The 24,632-nt window shown below is 41.3% G+C and overlaps 1 protein-coding gene across 6 annotated transcripts; it reads left to right on the plus strand.

Annotated features, from left to right (window-relative positions):
- Positions 1-95: 95 nt before the first annotated feature.
- LOC120552939 (protein KIAA0100-like) lies at positions 96-24,176 on the plus strand. 6 transcript variants are annotated; one of them, XM_039790995.1, is made up of 41 exons: positions 96-217; positions 806-938; positions 2,134-2,260; positions 2,438-2,487; positions 2,617-2,758; positions 2,847-2,965; positions 3,098-3,158; positions 3,233-3,416; positions 4,728-4,851; positions 4,957-5,081; positions 5,185-5,252; positions 5,356-5,492; positions 5,770-5,924; positions 6,357-6,550; positions 6,694-6,991; positions 8,575-8,780; positions 8,862-9,912; positions 10,014-10,205; positions 10,691-10,893; positions 11,936-12,054; positions 12,156-12,379; positions 12,498-12,688; positions 12,879-12,978; positions 13,104-13,303; positions 13,393-13,690; positions 13,777-13,934; positions 14,700-14,906; positions 15,365-15,464; positions 15,574-15,756; positions 17,026-17,147; positions 17,239-17,394; positions 17,787-17,908; positions 17,997-18,177; positions 19,435-19,521; positions 19,768-19,776; positions 20,091-20,201; positions 20,281-20,416; positions 20,858-20,982; positions 21,074-21,175; positions 22,464-22,598; positions 22,858-24,176. In XM_039790995.1, exons 2-41 carry the CDS (start codon positions 868-870, stop codon positions 23,041-23,043), a joined length of 6,759 nt encoding a protein of 2,252 aa, XP_039646929.1. In that variant the 5' UTR covers positions 96-217; positions 806-867; the 3' UTR covers positions 23,044-24,176. The 6 variants fall into 6 exon arrangements, with proteins under 6 accessions (XP_039646929.1, XP_039646939.1, XP_039646932.1 ...); XM_039791005.1 differs by having other exon boundaries at positions 97-217; positions 5,806-5,924; XM_039790996.1 differs by having other exon boundaries at positions 109-217; positions 809-938.
- The last annotated feature ends 456 nt before the right edge of the window (positions 24,177-24,632 follow it).

Here is a 24,632-nt window from a genome sequence, read left to right on the forward strand (position 1 = left end):
TTTATGTTTGAATGCATAGTTAAAGATTAATATTTGCCTGAGCAGTATTTTGTTGGCGGTGCTCCAGCTCGTCTCCCTCTAACGTCAGTCCCAGTTCTAGGCTCGAGGTCCAGCTGGGCGGACCAGTCGACAGTGTGTTACTCTGTCGGAGCAAAGAGTTAACTGTCAGATGAAACTGCTCCTTGCAGCGAAAACACAGTACTGTGAATATGTCAGGGTAAGTAACCTTGACAATTAACGGAAGCCAAATACATCTACAGTAGTTACCAAAAAGAATGCTAAGTTGTGTAGCTACCTGTCTCGCAGCTAAGTTAGCTAAATTAGCTGTAGCGTTAGCTTGCTACAATGCTAGCACAGATTTCCTACTGATTTTTGGATGACGCGGCGACAAACGTCTTTAACTATTTCATGTTTGATTACTTTGGGCTAACGCTGCTACCCAACATTTAGCTAGCCACTGTTTTGCCACTGGTGTGTAGCTAGTTAACAAGGACTTAGTTTAGGTAGCTAACGTTAATGGTTTCACACACTGTTAAGTGATAAAGTTTAGCTTACATTACGTGCTATTTCATGTTCGGGTTGTAACTGCACTTGTAATTAGCAGTGTTAGCACTGTGAGGCTAGCTGTTACTGTTAGCTGAAAAACACACAACTAACGTTCAAGAATTTGCATTGCAAATGTTGCCTCAGCCTGTGATGGACAAGTTAGTGATTGTTGTTTTCCAGCAACCAATCAGTCCCACCTATACTGTAGTTAGCTATAAGCACCTGAATGTGAGGTGTGCTTTCTCTTCCTCTTTGACAGCAGCTGATAGAGGAGCAGCGAGGCTCATGTCCCAGATTTGGGTGTGAACAACTTTGGACACAATGTCTCTCTTGCTGATCTCCTTCCTGCTAATCCTTCTGCTTGGGATTGTGTTGTTATGTGTAATTTTCAGGTGAGAAATGTTTCTACATTATATCTGATTGCAAATGATACTCTATAGGCAACATTTAGTTTAACTATGATTTAAATCCAGTGTGTCCTTGATTTCCCTTAGATTATATCAGATATTTTCTTTTTCCCATTTTTATGCAGATGATACTGTTATTTATTGTTGTGCAGCTACCATTAAGAAGGCGTATGAATGCTTGCAAACTGCTTTCGGCAGAGTGCAAGCACAGCTTTATCAATTAAAGACCAAAGTAATGGTATTTTCAAACTCAAGGAAAAAAGAGTTAGACCTGTATATATTGTTACTGATCAGGGTAAAACAATTGAGGTAGTTTCATCTTATAAATATTTAGGATTTGTAATTGATGATCAACTTTTAAGCTTCATATACAGAACCTAGTAAAAAAGTTGAAATTGAAACTAGGTTTTTTCTTTAGGAACAAATCTTGTTTTACTTTTTCTGCCAGAAAAAAAGGCTAGTTGATGCCACATTTCTCTCTATTGTTGATTATGGTGATCTGTTGTACATGAATGCCCCATCAAAGTGTCTTCAGATGTTGGATGCTGTGTATCATGGAGCTTTAAGGTTCATTTCAAATTGCAGACCCCTCACTCATCACTGTATTCTTTATTCCACAGTGAATTTGCCCTCTCTGTCAAATCACCGGCTTACTCACCTTTATATGTTCATATACAAAGGCATTTTAGGCAGGCTCCCATGTTACATATCGGAATTTATTTCTTTTACACAGAGTACTTATGGTTTACGGTTCCAGAACACAATCTCATTGAATGTACCTCAAGCCCGGACAGAGATGTTTAAAAAGGCTTTCATGTTTGCTGCACCTTCTACTTGGAATGACCTACAGAAAACACTCAAACTACACTGTCTAATTTCCTTAAACGATTTGAAAGGTTATGTTAAAACCATAGAACATGAGTCCATCCACACGTGCAAATGTTTTAACTAATGGTACTTTTATTTAATTGAAATGCACTTGAGATGTTTGTTTTGTGATTGTAAATTGTTTTTTTTATGTAACAAACTTGTTCTGCTATCTTGGCCAGGTCTCTCTTGAAAAGAGATTTTATATCTCAATGAGACTAACCTGGTTAAATAAAGGTTAAATAAAAAATAAAAAAATTATGAACAAGTATTTGCAAAATCAAAGATGTCTGCTTTTCTCTTTTGCTTCTAGGTGGCTCATATGCACACTTGCTGTTCGATTTTTCCAGACTGCACTCAGTGCTGATCTAAAGATCAAATCAGTCGGGCTGTTTTCTGTCCAAGGAATTAGTATCCAGTTTCACCCCCAGCATACTCTGGTAAGACATTACACAACATTTATGTAGTGAGCTCATTTAGTGTCTCTTTCAGGTGTACATGTTTGGCTCAGTAATTGCCAGGACACATTTTATTTGTTTTGTCAACTGTCCTAAAATATGTCATGGGTCCTTTTTGACTTACTATACCATAACCGTGAGTGGCTGTTTTTGTGACAGGAAATCGACAGAATATGGATTTCAAGTAAACTTCTAAACCAGGATTTGCCGTAAGTTTTTGTCAGTTGGATAGTTTGAAATAAAATCTTTCACCAAAGCAAATCTAGATGGGAAACCCTAATATATGAAAATTCTTAATTCTGTTATGTGAGACAGCTAACTGCATGTTTGTGTTTCAGGAGATACCTGGCGTTGTGTGTTGGCGAAACCAGAGTTAGGTTTGACTTGCAAGCACCACTCAGACCTTTGGTGAAGAAGAGCCATGGAAAAAAGTCTGGGAAGATTTCAGTCAGCCCCACAACCCTACGCTTTCTGTCACAAGTATGGAGCCTCACCTTAGTAAATCTTTTGCTAAAGAAAAAAAAGATTTGTAAAAAGTATCTCACTTCTTCTTATCTTGTGTTTTCAGCTGTTGTCGTTCCACATCAGCTCAATCAATGTGATGGTACTGAACATGGGACTGTCAGAGTCTCTATGGCACATGACCGTTACAGGCATCACCTTGTTACTTGACCACCAAAGTAAAAGGTAACTACGCAGTTCACACTCTGTATATCTGTTATTTCGGTTTGCCATCGATCTGATTTAACTATTACATGTAATAGAAAAGTAAAGAAGGCTCGTGCTACAATGTTATTAACTTTCAATCTTTCATTACAGGCTGGTGTGGGATTTCTCAGTCGGGCAGCTAAGCAGTAAAGTGCTTAAAAGCAGTCAGTTGGTACGTTGTTCTATTTTCCCTGAAACAGAAAACTTGTGATTTAATGTGTGTGACTAACATGCTCTCCATTGTAGGATATATGTTTGGCTGAAGTGGCCCTGAGCCTGCTGCTGTCCGGAGATGTGAGCCTACCGGAGATGAAGCCAGGTTGTCTGTCCCTGAATGTGAGGACACTTATAGCAGAGCTGCACGAGGGACTATTTCTCAGCCAACTCCTGCTGCCCCAGTCTCCCAAAAAGAGCATTCAGGATGCATCTGGTGAGCAAATGCAAAGTATAATCTCTGAAATATCAAAATGATTATTAGAATAATTTAACAAACTAGCGATAGCAAGGACCAATCATCCTTTGGATGTTCATCTCACATCTGATTGTGTGAGTAGGGGGCATGCCAACTTGTATAACCAGTTTCTAAAGCACAACTAGTAGCTGTATTTGTCCTTTATTGCCCAAGCGAATTCTCTGTACTTGTGCACTCACAACAAGTAGCTAGAATGTTACTGTGGCGGCATCAATAGTTGTTTTCTACTGGCTTTAAATCAGTGAGCTTCTGCTTGTTCTAAAACACCTAGATGATCTGGGTTATCTATGATATTTTTGGCTGTTCTGCTAATCAGCAAGAAAATGAGGACAAGGTCACAACATTGAGCTCTGTAGGTGTCTGAAATGTCCACATGTTTAATGATAAATATATTTCAAGTTTAAACTACCAACGCATAAGTTATGCAATTATTTAAAAAAACCAAAAACATACAATTTTTTATTATTTTCATTATCTCTTTGTACGTCTGCAGGTCTTTTGGGGGATTCATTCACTGAATGACAAATTAAAGAAATGTGTTGTTAAAACTGGATTCCCCGTAGGACAGGATGTTTTGTCTATTAATACACACTAAAAACTGGGGAAATAATAGCAAGTGACATATTGGTTTACATATTCTTAGGTTATCAGACAGATAGCTAAACAGTTATGTATAAGACATATGCTTTAGAGTAGGCCTAGACAATGTGCACCATGCAGAAAAATATCATATGCACAAAAATGTTTATTAAACCAAAATGTGATTGTGTTTATTACATGCTTTTTGTATAGACTTATGTTTTGCTTCTACAACTATTTAACAGAATATTTAGCTGTGGCAGTCTTGACATTTTTTAATGGTATCATACTAGAGCTGGGCAATATCTCAATATTATATCGATATCGTGATATGAGACTAGATATCGTCTTAGATTTTGGATATCGTAATATAATAGGGCATAAGTGTCGTCTTTTCCTGGTTTTAAAGGCTGCATTACAGTAAAGTGATGTCATGTTCTGAACTTACCAGACTGTTGTAACTGTTCTATTATTTGCCTTCATTATATCACCATTACTGATGATTTATCAAAAATCTCACTGTGTAAATATTTTGTAAAAGCACCAGCAGTCAACCCTACAATATTGTTGCGGTATCGATATTGAGGTATTTGGTCAAAAATATTGTGATATTTAATTTTCTCCATATCGCCCAGCCCTATATCATACATAATTGTTTGATTTAATTGCATTAGTATTGTTTCCTTTCAGAGTGTGAAAACATTGAGTTCATCCATACTGAGACGTTGGAGCAGTTTCATCGGTTGGTTCCCCACAAGGTCAATGTGGAATTTGATAATACAAATGTTACTCTGTCCATGCACAGCCAGAAAAGGTGAGTCAACATTTTATATGTACACTTGTTGTTTTGCTCAATTTGATTCCTTTTGAATGACCTATTGATTTAAACATTGTACGGCTCTTTTTCCTGTCCGCACAGACACCTGAACTGGACTCTGAAGTCTTTAAAAGTCAGCTATGGACATGACGATGAGCAGCTTCCTCTTAAAAGCTTCACTCCTGAGCTGAGCTTTCCCCACAGCAGCCTGGAGCTCCTTCTAGAGGGTTAGTGGACAGCTGGGTGCCAGACGCAATGCACAGAGGGTTGGACGAAGGAGAAAGTTACGAATAACACATTGTGTTGTTTTTTTTTTTTTTAAACTGGCAGATGGACTTCTCCTCTCACAAAGTAGGCAAAGAATCCTGTGTGTGAACACGCTGAAGACAGCACTGCAGGTGAGGAAGATGATGGTCACATAACAAGACAAAGCTTCTTAAATCTATGACTCATATTTGACATTATTTTGACTTTGCCTTTTTTATGTTTTTCTAAATTTAGGTTACATCAGTTGACATCTCGGGGTCATTCACGGTCAACACTTGCATCATCCACTACCGTCACCAGGAGTTCTCCCATTGGCTAAATCTATTTCCATGGGAACAGCTAATCCACAGGAAGGCAGCGCATAGAAAAAGGCAAGTTGCAAAAGGGAAATCAAAGGTTTAGATTGCTGAATGGCAATTAATACCCAGGTTGGGCAGGGATTGTAACACACACATATATTTTCTGTGACATCTCCAAAAGTTACTGGAATGATTGGATCTGTGTTTTGTCTGAGAAGTCACCCGCTGCGGTTAAAAAAAAAAAAATCTTCTAATGCCTTTTTTCTGTCTTCTCTTTCTTATTCATGTTTGTGTTTGCACATCACTCATTCTGTATGGTGTTGTTCCATGACGTTATTGTGTGGTGTAGTCCATTAGATTATTTGCCCACCCTCCTTTTCCTCAGGCGCCTCCCCCACCTGGATGCTCCTGTGATGATCACCTCGTCCGTGTCCAACGTTAATGTGTCTGTTCAGCTGGGAGACACGACGCCTTTTGCTCTAGGCTTCCTCTGTGCCAGTGCAGGTACTGTAGGTCTTTCACATGCTGCACACATGCACAGAGAAAGGCATGTGAACGTCACATGATGTTATTGCTACAAAGTGAAATGAGGACACTGTTGCGTTAAAGTATAGCCTCAACACCGTTTGCTAAGCAACAGCACTTAATGTTATTACTTCACACCATGTGCAAGTCCTGTACTATTGTTACAACACATTTTCCTTCAGTAAATCTTTTTATTCTGTCAACTTTTGGCTCAATTCTTTTCGAAACGTAGATTAGATAAGCTCTGTTCTTAGAGTGCCCTTTAAACATTACACATTAACTTGTACTCCTTTATATCCCAGTTGGCTTTGTTTTTTTTGGAAAACAACTTAAATCTTTATGCCACAGCAACTCTGAATGTATTTCCTCAAAATAATGTTTTATGGTGCCTTGTACCTCCTGTATTTGTAGAACTGCAGCATCTTCTTGACATTAGAGTTGACACTGAGAGCACAGGCTCGCAGAGTGTGCACCGGCGTGCCTCACTGTCCCTGGACAACTTCTGGTGGAGAGTGGGTCAGGGGTCTCATATCCAACAAGCACCCCACCCTCCTGGTAAACATGTGTGGGGAGAAGCGCTAATTTTAGACTCGCTCACTCTTCAGGTAGGAGCACAAAATAGTATAACTTGTTTTATTATTTGTTTAATGGTTCATTTTTGCTTTCATTTAGTAAGTTAGTTAGTTAGAGATTTTTATTGGCATAATCAACTGCTAATGTTTGTGCACTTTTAATCTCATCCCTCCAGGGGAGTTTCAACCGACCCCACATGGAGTTGAGTACCCAGTCTCCGAGTTTAAACGTGGAGTCCAGTCTGAAAGGGCTTCAAGTGGAGCTCTCAGAGACCTGTGCACTGTGTCTGTCTCGCCTGCTGTCCGTCATCTGTGTTCCTTGTGATACGGGGCCACAACTGCCAGATGTGGCCTCAGTGCCCCCCCCTAGTGACGATACTGTTCACCATATTCCCTCCTCACAACTACAGCTGCTGTTCAAACTGGACTGTTGTCTGGAAGATGTTAATGTGTTCACACTGTCTAATCTCGCAGGTAAGATATTTGAGAATATGCAAGAATGTTGCATGGCTTGTTTCAGTAATTCACGACGTGGGACATAAACTGTACTGTTAAAGGTCCCATGGCATGAAAATGTCACTTTATGAGGTTTTTTAACATTAATATGAGTTCCCCCAGCCTGCCTATGGTTCCCAATTGGCTTGAAATGGTGATAGGTGTAAACCGAGCCCTGGGTATCCTGCTCTGCCTTTGAGAAAATGAAAGCTCAGATGGACTGTTATGAGGTCATAACAAGCGAGGTTACCTCCCCTTTCTCTGCTTTGCCCGCCCAGAGAATTTGGCCAACCCATAAGAGAGAGACATCATGGCTTTCAAATGAGCAAAGTGGCAGTTGGTCAAGGCCACACCCCCACTCTCCACCTTGCCCCTCCCTCTCTCCTCCTCAATAGCTACAGACACAGAAATGACACATCCTAAGGAAAGCTCATTGTGGGACTGGCTTTAGTGGCTGTAATTCTGCACCAAGGCTGAATTTCGGGAAAGAGACTTCAGATACAGTATTAGGGGACCACTAAGGTCTATATAAAAGAGACTTCAGATACAGTATTAGGGGACCACTAAGGTCTATATAAAAGAGACTTCAGATACAGTATTAGGGGACCACTAAGGTCTATATAAAAGAGACTTCAGATACAGTATTAGGGGACCACTAAGGCCTATATAAAAGAGACTTCAGATACAGTATTAGGGGACCACTAAGGCCTATATAAAAGAGACTTCAGATACAGTATTAGGGGACCACTAAGGTCTATATAAAAGAGACTTCAGATACAGTATTAGGGGACCACTAAGGTCTATATAAAAGAGACTTCAGATACAGTATTAGGGGACCACTAAGGCCTATATAAAAGAGACTTCAGATACAGTATTAGGGGAGCACTAAGGCCTATATAAAAGCATTCAAAGAGCACCATGTCATTGGACCTTTAAGGATATATTTATAGTGTACCTGTAGATGTGATTTCTGTGGAACTCAAACCGTTTTTCAATTAATAGATTGTGATTAACAGAAAATGCATCTATCTATTTAAAAATCGGGTAATCGTACAAGTCATTTTCAAGAAAAAAATGCCAAACATTAATAAGCACTTGATCTTTTTTTTGTCTCACGTGACCATAAACTGAATCTCTTTGGGTTTTGGATTATTAGTTGAACAAATGTATGTATTTGAAGACGTAATCTTGGGCCTTAGAAAATCTGTGATCAGCATTTTTCACTATTTTCTGACATTTTATTCCGTCAAACAATCAAGAAAGAAAATGTTAGCAAAAGTAATCACTAGTTGCCACCATATACCTCTGCGATGTTGTCAATCAATCATCCTAAACATGACAAATACATTGGTCAGAGGAAAGAAAACAAATGGCCAAAAGTATTGCAGCAATACATTTTAGAGCTAGCCCAAAAAAGTAAAAGGCCTAATTCTTAGAAATGCCCCCATTGCATCTTCATTATCGCTGAAGACCACAGCGTACACAAAATTCTCTGCTCTTCAGTCATCAGTCACTATCATCACCTTTGATGATCATCTTTTATTTCCTTGTGTTCTCTGTAGGAGCCGTGTCTTTGCGGATGGACAGTGTCGAAGTCCAGAGCTCTGCAGAGAGCGCCACGGTGTCTCTTCAAGGTGTTAGCTTGTCAGCCATCAAAGCACTCACAGAGAACATGGAGTCATGTTGCCCCGCCTCCCAAACCCCCAACCCTGTGCTCAAACTCACCAGGATAGCCTTTTCTTATTACATCACCACCCCCACCTTACAGGTAATCAGATCTCCATCAGTTTTATCTCTCTGGACAGAATGAATCTCTTGTGTCAATATTCCTATTTTGTGTCTTAATCAGGTTCAATGTGAAGAGGAGCTCACTGTGGAATGGACGCCATCCGACCACATGGTCTTATATCAGCACATGAGTGAAGCTCAGGCTTGTTGGTGTATGCTCTGCGGAGAGAAAGGAGAGGACGGTCCAGTCGAACCGTTGGAGAGCGAAATCACTTTAGGCCAGAGTAGAGAGCTGTGTGTGCGTGTTGAACTGGCCTGCACTCGTCTGATAGCCCATGTTAGTGAGCAGAACTACATTCTCCTGCACACAGAAGCCCTCGCAGTCTCCAAGCATACTGGTTCCGTGCACATTCGTTCACCCTCCATGGTCTTTAACTTTGATGGCCACAACATCGTCACCTTTAAAGGTCTGGATGTTGAAATGCAGGCAGAGCTGACTGAGATGCAGTTGCACAGGGACACATTCCCCTTCCTCACCACTCTTCACAACCGTGTCTGGGTCCTCACTTGCCCCTCTCTGGCTGTCGAGTTCCCCTACCAGTACGACTTCTCAAACACCTTTGACATGGCCATCAGTGTGCAGAAGTGGCTGAAGACTCTGCATCGCTCCCCAAGCCAAGCCACCGCCGTCCAACGTCTGCCTCCTGACCTTGTGTTCAAAATCAGCCTGTTCTCGTTTGTCTTCCTGGACGACATCTTTGAAATCAAGCTGCGAGACAACTATGAGCTTATGAAGGATGAGAGTAAGGAAAGTGCAAAGCGTCTTCAGCTTCTGGATAAGAAGGTGGCAGATCTGCGCAAGCAGCATGGAGAACTTCTCCCCGCCAGAAAGATTGAAGAGCTGTATAGCTCCCTGGAGAAAAAGCACATTGAGATCTACATCCAGCGCTCCCGCCGCCTCTACGCCAACACACCCATGAGGAAGTCTCTGCTGACCTGGACTGTGTCAGACTTGGAGATAGTAGCCCTGGCTGATCACTCTCTTCATGGGCCAGAGAAGGTGAGAGAGCAGCTGAGGGACATCGACAGGATCAGTCCCTTCCCCAGAGATGGACTCCCTTTGGTGGTCCAGTGGTGCCGCGCTGTCAAGTTTAAACTGGCTGCATTTTTGGGTAAGTTGATGAAAATGTACAACATCAAATTGCAGATGTAAGACAGATAAGTCAGATGAGACAAATAATGAGAAAAATAATTTGTCTTTCAACTGTGCCAGTGAGAATTCGCGATTACCCTCGCTACCTGTTTGAGATCCGGGACTGGGATCTATCAGGACGTCTGATTGGGACAGAGCAGGATGGACAGGCCAGGGCTCATCGCAAAGAGATTGTCCAACTCGGTCCACCATGGGGAGATGTGACGGTCCACAGGAATATGCCACCACTCAAGTTCTACTATGATTTCAAATGTGAGTTATGGGAATCATGCTGTTACCATTCTGTTCTACAAGCACAATCCTCAGTCTGTTAATCCGTTCCTATCAGATATACACAGCTCGTCATTGTGCCTGCCCAGTCACAGTTTTTGAATATACAGTATCCATTCATGTGACCAAAACAGAGGTTAAAAAGCTGAAGTAAGCATCTGCAGGCACAAAGGAAGAGAGAAACCCTCGTTTATGCATAGCGATAAATGTAGTAAAATGGCTAAGCCCAGTATAAGAGAGGAAAGTATGAAGGTTGCTTGAGCAGTAATACGTTATCTGAAAAACGTTGTATCAGCTGTCACTCTCTCACTCTGCATTCTTGTGCAAAAGAGAAATAAAATGATTTAGTTTGATTTAGAACATCATTTAGCCTCAGTTGTGCTTACTTGTCTTACTTACTGTTGGGTAATGTGAGATTTTACTCTTTTGTAAGTTAATATCTCTCACTGAATATTTTCTTTATGCAGCGAACATCTCTCTGTACACTATTGTGTGGGGGCCATGTTGGGACCCTGCCTGGACTTTGATTGGCCAGTCCGTTGACCTGCTGACCAAACCCACAGTTGATCCCTCACCTCTTCTGGCCTGGTGGGACAAAAGTCGTCTCCTTCTGCATGGGCACTGGGTTATGGACATTGAACAGGCCAATCTTCATCAGCTGGCTACAGAGGTAAACCAAAGTACACCTAACAAACTCAACTGTTGTGAACCTCCAGTAGATCTGCACAGTAAGATGTTTAGCAGAGTGATAAGATAGACTCTATTAATCCCACACTGGGGAAATTCCTGTGCTACAGCAGCTCAAAAGAAAAATGTAAACACATCAGAATAACACAAATACACATTAAGTAGACATAGGAGAAAAAATATACATAAACTATAGGAAATTGAAAATAGAATATAATTAGTTATAATAATAATAATAATAATAATAATAATAAAACAACCGTATTTACACAATAAACAACCTTATATAAACAGAAATTATATAAACATAGATATACAGATGAGTAAGGTGCGAATGAATAGAGATGACATATTGCACAGTTGGAGGTGACACAGAGTAATAAATTGATAAATATGCATAGTGCAGAATATTGTCCAGTGATGGCTCATATTGCAGAACCAGCTAGCAGTGCTACATTATGATGTTATAGTAAAGAGTCTGACTGCAGCTGGGATGAAGGACCTGCAATAGCACTGAGGGTGCAGCAGTGTGCTGCTGAAGGAGCTGCTCAGGGAACTCCCAGTCTCATGTAGGGGGTGAGAGGTGTTGCCCATGATTGATGCCAGCCTGGCTAACATCCTCCTCTCCCCCACCTCCTCTATGGTGTCCAGAGGGCAGACCAGAACAGAGCTAGCCCTCTTCACCAGTCTGTTTAGCCTTTTCCTGTCCCTCTCTGTGCTCCCAGCTCCCCAGCAGGCTACTGCATAAGATATTGCAGACCACAGAGTCATAAAATGTTTTTAACAGAGTCCTGCACACACCAAAGGACCTCAGCCACCTCAGCAGGTGGAGATGGCTTTGGCCCTTTTTGTACAGGACGTATGTGTTATGTTTGTGACAAATCAATATCTTTGTATCAGTTGGCATTTACAAGTGTGTCACTGGGTGTATGTTTCATGGCATATACTGCACCCTCGGAGCTTTGTGATGTAAAACAAAATGAATCACCAAATCTAATATAAAGATGATTTTTGCATTCTTCCAGGACCCTTACAACACTACAGAAAACCTGCACTGGGAGTGGAATAAGCTGAACTTTGACTGGAACCCTGGGCAGTTTGTTTTTAAAGGAGATTTGGATGTAAATGTCAGGACAGCATCAAAGTAAGTGGATGCATCAGAGTAGAAAATGGCTGTTAAATGCAACTTTTAACTATATTCGTAGAGAATCTTTCAGTAATACAAGTGCCTTTCTTCCATACTAGGTATGATGATATCTGTTTTCTACACCTGCCCAACCTATGTATGACCATTGACCTCCAATGGCTTTGCCATGGCAACCCCCACGACCACCATGCTGTAATGATCTGCTGTGCGGAGAACGTTGCAGACGTGACGTCAGGACAACCTCATGACTCCTACAGAGCCTTTCGCTCTGAGAACCTCAACCCCTCCATTACCATGGACCTGAACCAGCACTGTGGCACAGGTACACACAACTCTGTTAGATATTCCATCTACCTAAGATAAGCCCACTGCCCTTGAAAACTAGTATCCTATCATAAATGTATTTTGCCGTAGCAAACTATATATTCTGTTCTTTGTAGAACCCTCCCAGCCGAGAATCCTGCTGTACAGCAGCACTCTGCGTTGGATGCAGAACTTCTGGGCCACATGGACGGGTGTATCTCGACCTATCTGCAGAGGCAAGCTCTTCCACAGCCTCAGGCCTATCCGCAAGAAGCTGGGTCAGCACTACAAACAGATGTCCTACACAGCTGCATTCCCACAACTACAAGTACGTGTTTTTCTAGGCTGCCCTCCAGCAACAGTCCACTAAAAATCTGCTTTATATTTTTACCATGAAGTCTACAACTGTACAGTATGTACCTTGATTTCTGACAGATAATTTACTGAATTCCACCCCTTTCTTTCTCTACACCTAATATCTACCATATGTAAATGTCTTTAAACTGTGTGTCCTTCAGGTGCATTACTGGGCCTCCTTCGCCCAGCAGAGAGGTATCCAAGTGGAGTGCAACAAAGGCCACGTCTTCACTCGAGGGGCACAGAGACTTATTCCACAGGGTACAGGCATTTGCATGATATCATTCAAGACAAACAAATAATTCATACATACAGTCTTCATTTAGTCTCCCAACAGAACATGAAGTAGTTAGATGCATGTTTGTGTGTTTTATATCATCTTTCAGCTGGCACGGTGATGAGGAGGCTGATCTCTGAATGGAATGTGACTCAGATGGTTAGTGAGCTGTCTCAGGTGACGGTTCACCTGATGGCCTCCACCTGGGATGAGACAGCCGACCACCAGATCAACGCTCAGGTGAAGAAGACTCACCTGCTCAGCCTGTCCTCCCTGAGCTACCAGCGACAGAGCAACCGCATGGAGGAGGTAAAAGCCCAGAGGTAGCTGCAGTAATAGCTTGTTCTTCACTGTCAATGACTTCCTAATCAAGCATTTGTTTTGAATATTTCTGACAGGAGGTGAACCAGACGGACGAGACTAATGCCTCTTACGCTCACAAACTGCGCCTGGTGGACCTGCGTGCTTCTTGGACCACCACTAACAGGAACATAGCCTTTGGGCTGTACGACGGTTATAAAAAGGCATCTGTGCTGAAGAGAAATCTCTCTACTGAAGCTTTGAAGGGTCTGAGGATCGACACACAGCTGCTGACCAAGAAGCTCAAACGCTCTCCTTCCAACTACTCTCCCCCCACAGCCCCGACCACACCAGCTATGCCCACCGCCAGTCGAGCAGAAAAAAGTCAAAATGAAGGTGAGGAAATAGCTTGACAAAGCAAAAGACGACAGCAGAGTCTTTTAAGACCCACTAACTTCTTTCTTTTCCACTTCATTTTTTAGGAACATCAATGCTCCAGAAGCTGATTGAGGAAACAGACAAGTTTGTGGTGTTTTCAGAGGAGGATTCAGGTGTCAGCGACCAGCTGTGTGGCATCGCAGCCTGTCAGACCGACGACGTCTATAATCGCAACTGGTTTATCGAGTTAGTCAACTGTCAGGTAGCTGCCTTGATTTTTATTCCTGTAGTAGCATTATTTTTACAGGTTATCTGTCCGTTCGTCCCATTCTTGCGAACGCGAGGCCAAGGCGGTAATTCTAGTTGTTTCTAGGAGTTGCTTTGTTTTCCTTGTTTCAAGGTCATGCAAATTCCTACTGAATGTCACTTTGAAAAGCTTGTTTACTCCAGTTCTGTTGGTATCATGTTGTTTTTCCTTTTCTTTTTTTATTGGGTTTTGCAGGATTATACAACATCTGCATCTAAGACAAATACACTCGCCTTTTATAATGTGCGATCTGGAACAATACCTCACCCGCACATTTTTTTTTAATGATTTAACGGTTTTATTTTGACAGTATACTGTACAGGCTTCTTAAGAGCCCTCCAGAAAGTTTAAACACTTTCCCAATTTAACACATTGATGTTGTACCTCTACTTATTAAAAAAAAAAAAAAAAAAAAAGGAAAGGAAAAAAAACCTTGCCACACCTTAGCCCTCCACAATTAAGTTGATGTATCTGAAAAGTTAGTGTTCTTGATGTACTTGAGAAAGGGGCCCCAGACCTTGATAAATGCATTGGACCTTCCTTGGCGAGACGGAGTCTTATTTTCACTAACTAACTAATAGCACGTCCCGAAAGTTTTTGTTTTAACTCAAAAATGTGTTCTTTGACCTTGAAAGAATTGAGATTCTAATCAAGATTTTCTCCAAATACTGGTTGAATGCAGGTAAATCTGGTTGTTCTTTTGTTCTTTGCTTTACCCAGATGATGTTACGTGGCACAGAGACTGCAGGCTGTGTGTTGGTGTCTGCAGCAAAGGCTCAGCTGCTTCAGTGTGAGCACCATCCATCCTGGTACAATGACACCCTGAAGCAGAAAACCACCTGGACCTGTCTACTGGATGGCATGCAGTACTTTGCCACCATGGAGCCCAACCCATATGAGCAAGAGGACAGACAGTTGTGGCTGGAGGTAAGCACAGCTCTAGTTATAGATCTTAAAGGCATGGATTGGTAAAATGATTTCAGATAATAAATAACATGGCTAACTCTGTAGTATTGTATAACACACCTGGTTTGAAAATGAAGAAAACTAACTATTTAACTACAACATCACAACCAAGCCTTTACATTAACTCACCTGTGTAAGTAAGTAAGTTTATTTGATTAGGACAATGCACATTAATCAACATTTCTGTAAATGCGCCAGTGTTAGCCAGTCAGCTAATTTCCAGCTGTAGTCCTAGTATGCATGTCTTTACGGTGGGAAGTGACCAGAGCACCCGGAGGAAACCCACGCAAACACCGGGAGAACCTTCTTGAAGTCAGAAGTGCTAACCACTGAGCCACCGTGCTGCCACGGTGCCTGCTGCCTGTGTGGAGTGCTGTTCCTGCTCTGATTTGCTTCTTATGATGCTATGTTGTGTTCAGGTTAAAAACATAGAGGAGCACAGGCAACGCAACCTAGACTCTGTGCTGGAGCTGATGGAGAGTGGCCAGGCTGTGGGAGGGATGGTTAGCACCACTACAGGTAAATCACTTCTTAAACACAGGATTGTTCTTCCTTACCACATGGAGAAAAAAATGCATTGTAGGACACTGACCACACGACCTCTAAATTAAATGTTCTGTGTCTGTAGACTGGAACCAGCCAGCTCAGGTGAATGATTCTCAGCAGGTTCAGCGTATCATCTCACGTTGTAGCTGCCGGATGCACTACATCAGTTACAGTCACGACATCAACCCGGAACTGGCCACACAGATCAAACCGCCAGAGCTGAGGAATAACCACGAGAAAGAGGACCTGCTGAAAAAACAGGCTGGTATGTCATACTGTACATCTTTAATCTGCAAAGAAGAATGCTGGGTTCTTGTAAAACGGGCATCTTACTACATTTTCATTAGTCACACATTGCCAGACCTTCCTTCACAGCGCTGCGGAGGAGGGTCTGGCTAGTCCACGCAGCATTCGGGTATGGGAGAAAAACATGCACTGGCACAATTGTCTTGGGCTATGCTAAGCGCCAAGCGGAGCCAGTCGCTGCAAAGTAGCCTCAGGAAGGAACTTGTTTTGGTGGAACATGTGTACGTTCAAAAGTAGTTTTAGTCGTGCAACAAAAAACTCAGATTGGACAGATAGTCTAGCTAGCTGTCTGGATTTACCCTGCAGAGATCTGAGGAGCAGTTAACCATAGTCCTCACAAATCCACCGGAGGTTAGAACAACAACACAAAGAAAGAGGAAGGGGACGGACATCCGGCCGAAAAGAGGGACATCTGGTGGAATTTCCATCAGAACGAGCAATACCGGAAGTGGAACATTGTGGATATAGACTATTGGTGCGTTCTTTTTGTCCACCGAAGTCGTTTTACGAGTTGTTTTCCGGAGTTACGACCCGGAAGTTGCAAAAGAACGCCCCCGAGGTCGTATTTACGACTCGTCAAGTCGTCTGAACTCAGAGGACCCCGAGCTCACTTTCAAAGATGGCGCGCGTGGCATCACCACGTAGTAAACATTGTGGTTTTCTACAATTTTAAGCACTTTTGTCTTTGTTGTAACCAAATGAAGAAGTCGTACACATAGCGCTGTATACTGCTACCTATAGGCATGTCTATACAGTCTTATTAGGATTTAAATACCGCCTAATTAGTTATTTTGTAGCTTGTGCAGCTGAAATTGGCTAGAGACGCTCGGTTGCTATAGGACAACAATGGCTTTAAGCCGAGTCTTGAGCAGAAAGCAGAGCAGTAGCCTAACGTTAACGTTAATCAAAACGTAATTTTCATGTATCAAACTGTGAAATATGTGTGTAAAATGTCAATAACTAGGTGAATAGAATCCTAAATGTTACAAAAATCCATCTTTTCTCCGACTCGTAGTATTGTGTGACAAAAAGAATGCAACAACCCGCGGTTATTCGTTTTTCGACACGGATGTGACGTCACGCTCGAGCTAATAGTCGCGATTACAAGACAAAAAGAACGCACCATTAGTTTTCGTTAACAATTTTGGGTGGGGAGCGGGATGGGATTATTGGTTTTACTAAATCCCCATACATTAACTTTAAGAGTTTAATTTTGTTGATTTAACAGGGGCTGTGGACACCTTCACCCTCATTCACCATGACCTTGAGATATCCACTAACCCTGTTCAGTACGCTATGATCCTGGATATTGTCAACAACCTGTTGTTACACGTGGAGCCCAGACGCAAGGTAGGCTTTAATTTACAAAACCTTTCCCATCTCCTTACCAATTTTTCATCTTTGCTTATTCTGTTTTGTTTTTTATCTACTGGACTTATAGGAACACAGTGAGAAAAAGCAGCGTGTGCGTTTCCAGCTGGAAATTTCTAGTAACCCTGAAGAGCAGCGCAGCAGCATCTTGCACCTCCAGGAGGCAGTCAGGCAGCACCTTGCCCTGATTAGACGCCTAGAGAAACAGATTTACTCCAACATCAGGGTGCGTCGCATAGTTCTTCACTCCTTTATTTTTTTTTTTATTCATTTATGAGGACAATGCACATTCATCAACATTTCTGTAACTGTGCCAGTGTTAGCCAGCCGGCTAATTTTCAACTGTAGTCCTAGTTACCTAGCATGCATGTCTTTATGGTGGGAGGAAACCGGAGCACTCGGAGGAAACCCACACAAACATGGATAGAACATGCAAAGTCCACACAGAAAGGCCCTGCCCAGACCACGGATCCAACTCTGCAGTGCCTACTTGCTGTGAGGCAGCAATGCTAACCACTGAGCCACCGTGCCGCCAAATGGCCACTGTTTTTTAAAACCGAGAGTTTATCTGGAAAAAAAAAAAATATATATTTTATTTATTTTTATTTTTTACTGCAGGCACAATCCGAGGAACTGAGCGGCGATGAACTGATGGAGATCAACACAAGACTGCAGAACCAGCTGAACCAGGAGAAGAACGACATGCAGATGAAGAGTGAAGAGCTCAACATTCTCATCAGGTCTCACATCAGCACTTATTCACATCCGATACTGAGACGATATGGCACACAGGTCAAATTTTAAATATATATTCTCTCTGTCTTTCAGGTGTTTTAAGGACTTCCAGTTGCAACGGGCAAACAAGCTGGAGCTGCGTAAGCCCCCGGAGGATGTGAGTGTGGTGAGAAGAACGGAGATCTATTTTGCCCAGGCCCGCTGGTGTTTGACCGAAGAGGACGGCCAGCTTGGCATTGCTGAGTTGGAGCTGCAGAGATTTATGTACAGTAAGGTGAGCGCTGATGAACGTGCTGCAGACAGGACAGCAGAGTCGCTTCTTATCTTTCATCCGCGGCTGAAAACTTACCTGATATCCCACTAAATCATCTGTCCTCTTTTTTTTTTTTTTTTTTTTTTTTTTTTTTAAAATATTTTTTTTTTTTTTTTTTTTTTTTTTTTTTTTTTTTTTTTTTTTTTTTTTTTTTTTTTTTATTATTTTTTTAAAAAAAATTTTTTTTTTTTTTTTTTTTTTGGGGGGGTGAATTTAGATTTAGATTTTGGCTCCCAACGATCCCCAAAATACTATAATCGAGAAAAAAACGATTATTTCGCCATGTTCTGTTTTGCAAGAACACTCTTATTTTGTCTTGTGTTCTGAATGACACGCGCATGTGTAAAAACTCAGCGCGAGTAAAGATGGCAGCAGCGTTTGGTGAGCAAAAAAAGGCAAAACCAGCTCAGTTGTCTGGGAACAGCTAACGTTAGCTAACCCTGCGGTCCCTCTGCCTTTGCCCCCCCGCTGTAATATACTGTCTATAGACATTGTATTCCCCCGACACGCTGTATTCACTTACTGTTTAAAACTTTTTCCAGCTTAGTGGGGGTGCATAGGCATACTGCTCAAAACCAACATTAAAAAACATAGTAATGTTCCCTCAGCATTTAGTTTTGTTGTTAAACTGTATGTAAATGAGCAGGGACGTTAAATCACCTGTTTCACCTAACGTTACTCTAAGGTACCGTCTATGTGCTGGAGTTTTCCTAAGTTTAGCTAGCAAATAAGCCCACTGACGGCGACATTATTGTTGATATTTTGGCCAAATGTTTAGTAATGCCAGTAGTAGTGGTCATAGTGAGTGAACATGTGATGTGAGATGTGCACATTGTGTTATGTCTGTGGAACTGTTCATTAGCTGTGTAACATTATGTGTGATCTCTGTAAAGCTGAACCGACTCACAGTAGTTAAACAGATTTTATTCTGATCCAAAGACTCTGTGAGATAAAGGACACTAACAGATTATACCCTGGACACTATCCATTATATCCAAATATTAATGAGTAATCGTGTTAAATAATCGTGATTTCTGTATTGACCAAAATAATCGTGATTAATTTTTTTTCCTTAATTGAGCAGCCCTACTATTTAACTGCAAAAACACTCTCTTTAATACACTATCCTATGATATGTTACTCCTGACACATCCAATGTTATGCTTAATCACTGCTGGATGGTAAATGTTGATGGCTGTGAATACTTCCATCCCACAGCTGAACAAGTCTGACGACACAGCGGAGCATCTTTTGGAGTTAGGGTGGTTCACAATGAACAACCTGTTGCCAAATGCAGCATACAAGGTACATTTGACTCTCATATCTATGTGACTTTGTTATTATTATTATTATTATTTTTTAGAGTTATTAACATGAAAAGGCACATTTATTTGACTTAAATTGTTTTAGACTTTAGTTATAAAACAACATGAAATGACATGCATGGCAAAACACCCTTTTGATGCTGACTACTCTGAAGTTGTCAACGTTCATTTCCAAAAAGCCTACAATATGTGATATTTATGACTCTGCCTGGTTTCCTCTGTGCAGCGTGTGAGGGTATGTACAGTGCTCGTACAGTGACAAGACTTGACGTCTGTGTTGACTCCATCTTGTTTGTCCAGATGGGATCACTCAGTGGCTCTTCAGAGTGTCATATTCAGTGTTGCATGCACACTCAAAGATTCATTGATGCATGTGTGACCAAGGACTCATTACAAGTTCACCTAACGCGGTGGTGTTGTCCATACTGTGTTCATATCATCAATAATACGTGCTCTTAAATATCAAAGAATGATTGTCACACAATATTGACCTAGATCTTTGTTCTGTGATGTCGCTGAGGGTTAAATGGAGTCCCTCTTCTTTTTTAGGTTGTACTTCGTCCTCAGAGTAACTGCCAGTCAGGACGCCAGTTTGCTTTGCGTATCTTCAGTAAAGTGCGCCCCCCTGTGGGAGGAATCTCTGTTAAGGAACACTTTGAGGTAAAGAACATTGCATCCCGCCACATTCACTGAAACATTTGGATTGTGTTTTTATTCGAGTGATTGTTTCCATCATCAGGTGAACGTGGTGCCTCTCACCATCCAGCTGATGTACCAGTTCTTCAAAAGGATGATGGGATTTTTCTTCCCTGGAAGAAATGTTGAGGAGGAGGAGATCACTGATGAGGAAGACAAGTTCAGATTGGTTACTACAGGTATGTTGTTGTTGACAGTGGCAGTATGCTAGCAGTAGGCTGAGCAGCACGCAGTCTTCAATGTCTCTGTGGGGTCACCAGCCTGTAATCTATACCTATCGGATCAATAATAGTCTCCATTTGCTCCGACGTGTGTGTGTGTGTGTGTGTGTGTGTGTGTGTGTGTGTGTGTGTGTGTGTGTGTGTGTGTGTGTTTTTGTGTGTGTGTGTGTGTGTGTGTGTGTGTGTGTGTGTGTGTGTGTGTGTGTGTGTGTGTGTGTGTGTGTGTGTGAGATCGAATAGCCCATTACTGTGTTGTCATCCCTCTGAGCTATTAAAAGCTCTGTCACGTTGGATATGGCCTTGAGATATGTGTTAGAGAGACTCAGAGGGAGTATAAGGTGTAGGGTGCAGAGTCACCCAGAGGCCGCGGTGCTGATGCTGATGTGCTCTGTGTCACAGGTATCCCTGTTAAGCCTCGGCAGTCGTCAGAGGACACCATGGGTGCTATGGGCCCCAGCAAAGGTGTCGCCCAGGGACTGAACCGTACTGCGGGGGTCAGGAGGTCTTTTAGGAAACCTCCAGAGGTATTGGTGCTTTCTGATTGTTTGTGCTCTGATGTCAAGAATAAGAAAAATAACGGTAATGTAATTGCATTGTATGATCTGCTCCCACCAGCATCCTGTTGATGACATTGATAAGATGAAGGAGAGAGCCGCTATGAACAACTCCTTCATCTACATCAAGATTCCCCAAGTGCCCCTCTGTGTCAGCTATAAGGTGGGTTACTGAGCTCTGTATTGACTGCTATTTATTTTTTTTTTTTGTCCCTGTTAATTATTACGGATAATGACCTTGAATGCAAATAAGACTAAAAACATAATTATTCAGTCATATTCTATCTCAATACTTCGACCCTAAAAGAGCATTCATACAAAACAATCTCTAATTGTGAAAAATCATCATGTTCATGGCTGCCTGACACTTTGTCTATTCACTTTTATATATTTTTTTTGTATTTTGGCAGCAATTGCATGATAGTTTGTTGCTTTAAATGTTTAATCATATATTGTATAAAATATAGAGTTAGAAAAAGAAAAAGAAAATAAAAGATAAAAATTCTGTGATATAAAATTCAAATTATGTAATATACTGTAGGTATTAAAATGCTAGTTTTTATCAGCTTCATGTGCAGGTGGATATAGTATGTAGACACCTTAGTTCAAGTGGCTATAATCAATATCTGTACAATGCATCTGATGTCTACTTATATGTGACAAGTGTCACCGACCGAGTTATCACCCGACTCTGCAGTTCCCCTCAGCTCGGTTTTGTTTCTACGGCATGTAACTTTAATGTTGTGGTTCACTCTCACCACTCTCATTGTAGCTGTTCTCAGCTAAAGAAAGCTCTAATGAAGAAAAGAAGAAATTCCTGAGCTACAGCAGCTCAAAAGAAAACAAAATGTACACCCATCAGAATAACACAAACACACATTAAGTAGACATAGGAGAAAAAGATATTCATAAAGTATTAGAAATATAAAAAATAGAATTAGTTATACTAATAATAGTAATAATACAAACATATTTACACAGTAAACACCCTTATATAAACAGACAATATACACACACATATACAGATGAGTAAGATAAATCCACTGCACGCTACCTGCTGAGCACCAAACAACAGACAGACAATATTAGCAACTAGCTGGTGAACATATTGATGCCTTTAGCAGCTAAAGAGCCAGATATGTCCCTCAGAGACCAAAAACCGAGCTAAAAGAGAGTGGTGGACACACTCACACACACACACACACACACACACACACACACACACACACACACACACACACACACACGACTCCAAATGAATGAAAATGATAATTGCTCCGTAACTGCTGGATGTGTGTAAATAAGCAGCTGTTTGCTGTCAAGTTCACCATTTTAACCTAAAAGACTTTGACAGATTGCTTCTGATATCTAAAAGGCCAAAAAAAACATGAGTTATTGTAGGTGTAATTCACTTTTTTTTTCATGTTGAACTGATGTTTTGACTTCTTCAGGGAGAGAAGAGTAGTGTGGACTGGAAGGACCTGAACCTGGTTCTGCCCTGTTTGGAGTACCATAACAATACCTGGACGTGGCTCGACTTTGCCATGGCTGTGAAAAGGGACAGCCGGAAAGCACTTGTAGCACAGGTACGCAACATTTATGACTTTGACTCCTGTCCTTATCAAATGATCACCACTTGAAACCCCCATTATGCTGTGACCCTGATCTATTGTTCATTTCTTTCAGCAGTTTAAAATAATCCTTCCTTGCAGAAAGTGTGCTATCAGTTGTTTAAATCGATTTACTATTACCAAGAACGACTAGGAGCAGAAACGACATCCATTTGCCCTGACATCGAAAAGTCCTGTGTTTCTGAACTTGTTCTTCTTGCTCCTGGTTGCTCAGATGATAAAGGAGAAGCTGCGCCTGAAGCCGGCTTCAGGCTCAGACCTGCGGGGGAAGGTGTCTGAAGGGAAGTCGGACAACAGCCTGCAGCAACAGGAGGAGGACGAGAAGGCTCGGCTCCTCATCGGCCTCAGCACCGCAGACAAGAGCTCCAGCAAGAAGAGCATCTTCAGTCGCCGCAAGTGAAGCCACAAACACTTGCACATTCAAGTCCGAGCTGGGCTGGATGATCCACTGCAGCAGCTGCCACACTCCCTCGGTACGAGGATCAGGGAATAAACTGCCTCTTAGGGGTCCCAATATCAGTCCGGCTTTGTGGATCACAATAAAAAAGGGAGACGGTCGAGCATTTCAAATAGTTTATGGGGATACCTTACTGTATAATATGAGCCTGCTGAACTTAAAAGTAATATTTTTTTTGTGTCTCAGATTTGAGTTTATGGCCAAAATCCCTGTAGGGAACTTTAAACAGCTCCAGGATTTACCAGGGTGCCATTTTGACCAAATATCTATTATGATCTTGTTTTATTTGTGTGCCAATAAAATCTCACTCTGCATTTCATACACAGAATGATGACCACTTATGTTGCATTGAATGAAGCGAGGAAGATTTTCAGTGTGTAGCTAGCACTTCACTGTTACTGTTTCCTCTGCTTCTATACATGCAAGACTGAGAGCACCTTTTCCTGCTGGCTCAGGAAAAGGTCAGCTGGGAGCACCTTCAATGCTGTCTGCTGTAAAAATTAAAATATAATAATTTTGAAAAGCCATAAGTAAATATATCAGTATATGTTTGATCAATTAAAGATATTATACATGGCTGTATGAGTGTCACTCTGACAGGAAGGCCATTTCCCACAAATTATGTAATATTTGACCTTTAATGGATGTGAGCATCCCTCAGTTTGCTGTTTTACTGTACGTCACCCCAGTGCAATATATCAAAAACAGCAGCAAACAAAATGTAATGTGTTGTATAATGTCTCACATGGTTTGATGGTATTGTGGCAAAAAAAACAGAAAAGAAAATATGTTTCAGTTAAGCTAATAGCCGTGTATGTTTTGTAATTTTATTACTAAAGCACTTTTTTTATAAAGTAATAAAGTATTTTGATATTTTTGTAACCCCACGGTTGTTTCTGTTGAATTGCCTCTAACCGTGCTGCTACGCCTGTTATTACTGTCACATTTCTATTAAGAAGAAATGCCACCGAGCATTTCAATTAAACGGATCATATCGCAAAAGCCGATGTATTCATATTTCTATCTGCTCTGTGGCTTATTGTTTATCCGTCAATAAAAAGTGTTATAGTCTCTCAGTGGTGTTTGGGTTTTTGTGTGGAATAAAAAATCAAAGGGGCAGGTCTGTGATGATTGATCATTAATCTGACAGCTTTAACTGGAGCGGAATGGAGACTTCCCCCTCCTGATGACATCCCTCTCCCTCTATGTCTCTCCCTCTCTCTGTCTCTCTCTCCCTCTGTCTCTCTTGCTCTCTCTCTGTCTCTCCCTCTCAATTAAATTTTCAATTTCAATTTCATGTTGCTTTATTGGCATGACAAAAAATACATCTGTGTTGCCAAAGCATAAGAACAAACAAACAACAAGGAGTAAATACATCTGATATAATAGTACTAGTAAACAGGATAATTATGATATAAATGCAGATACTAAACACATTCTGTGCATGTCCCTCAAAGGGTACGTTGTAACAATAATATATATATATATATATATATATATATATATATATATATATAAAGAATACAAATTAA

The sequence above is a fragment of the Perca fluviatilis genome, chromosome 2, assembly GCF_010015445.1.
Source record: "Perca fluviatilis chromosome 2, GENO_Pfluv_1.0, whole genome shotgun sequence".
Lineage (NCBI taxonomy): Eukaryota > Metazoa > Chordata > Actinopteri > Perciformes > Percidae > Perca > Perca fluviatilis.

Coding starts and splice junctions, on each gene's coding strand:
- LOC120552939 (XM_039790995.1), top strand. CDS start 868: ATGTCTCTCTTGCTGATCTCCTTCCTGCTAATCCTTCTGCTTGGGATT. Junction 939..2,133: donor TTGTTATGTGTAATTTTCAG/GTGAGAAATGTT, acceptor TTTTGCTTCTAG/GTGGCTCATATGCACACTTG. Junction 10,894..11,935: donor TTCATCAGCTGGCTACAGAG/GTAAACCAAAGT, acceptor GCATTCTTCCAG/GACCCTTACAACACTACAGA.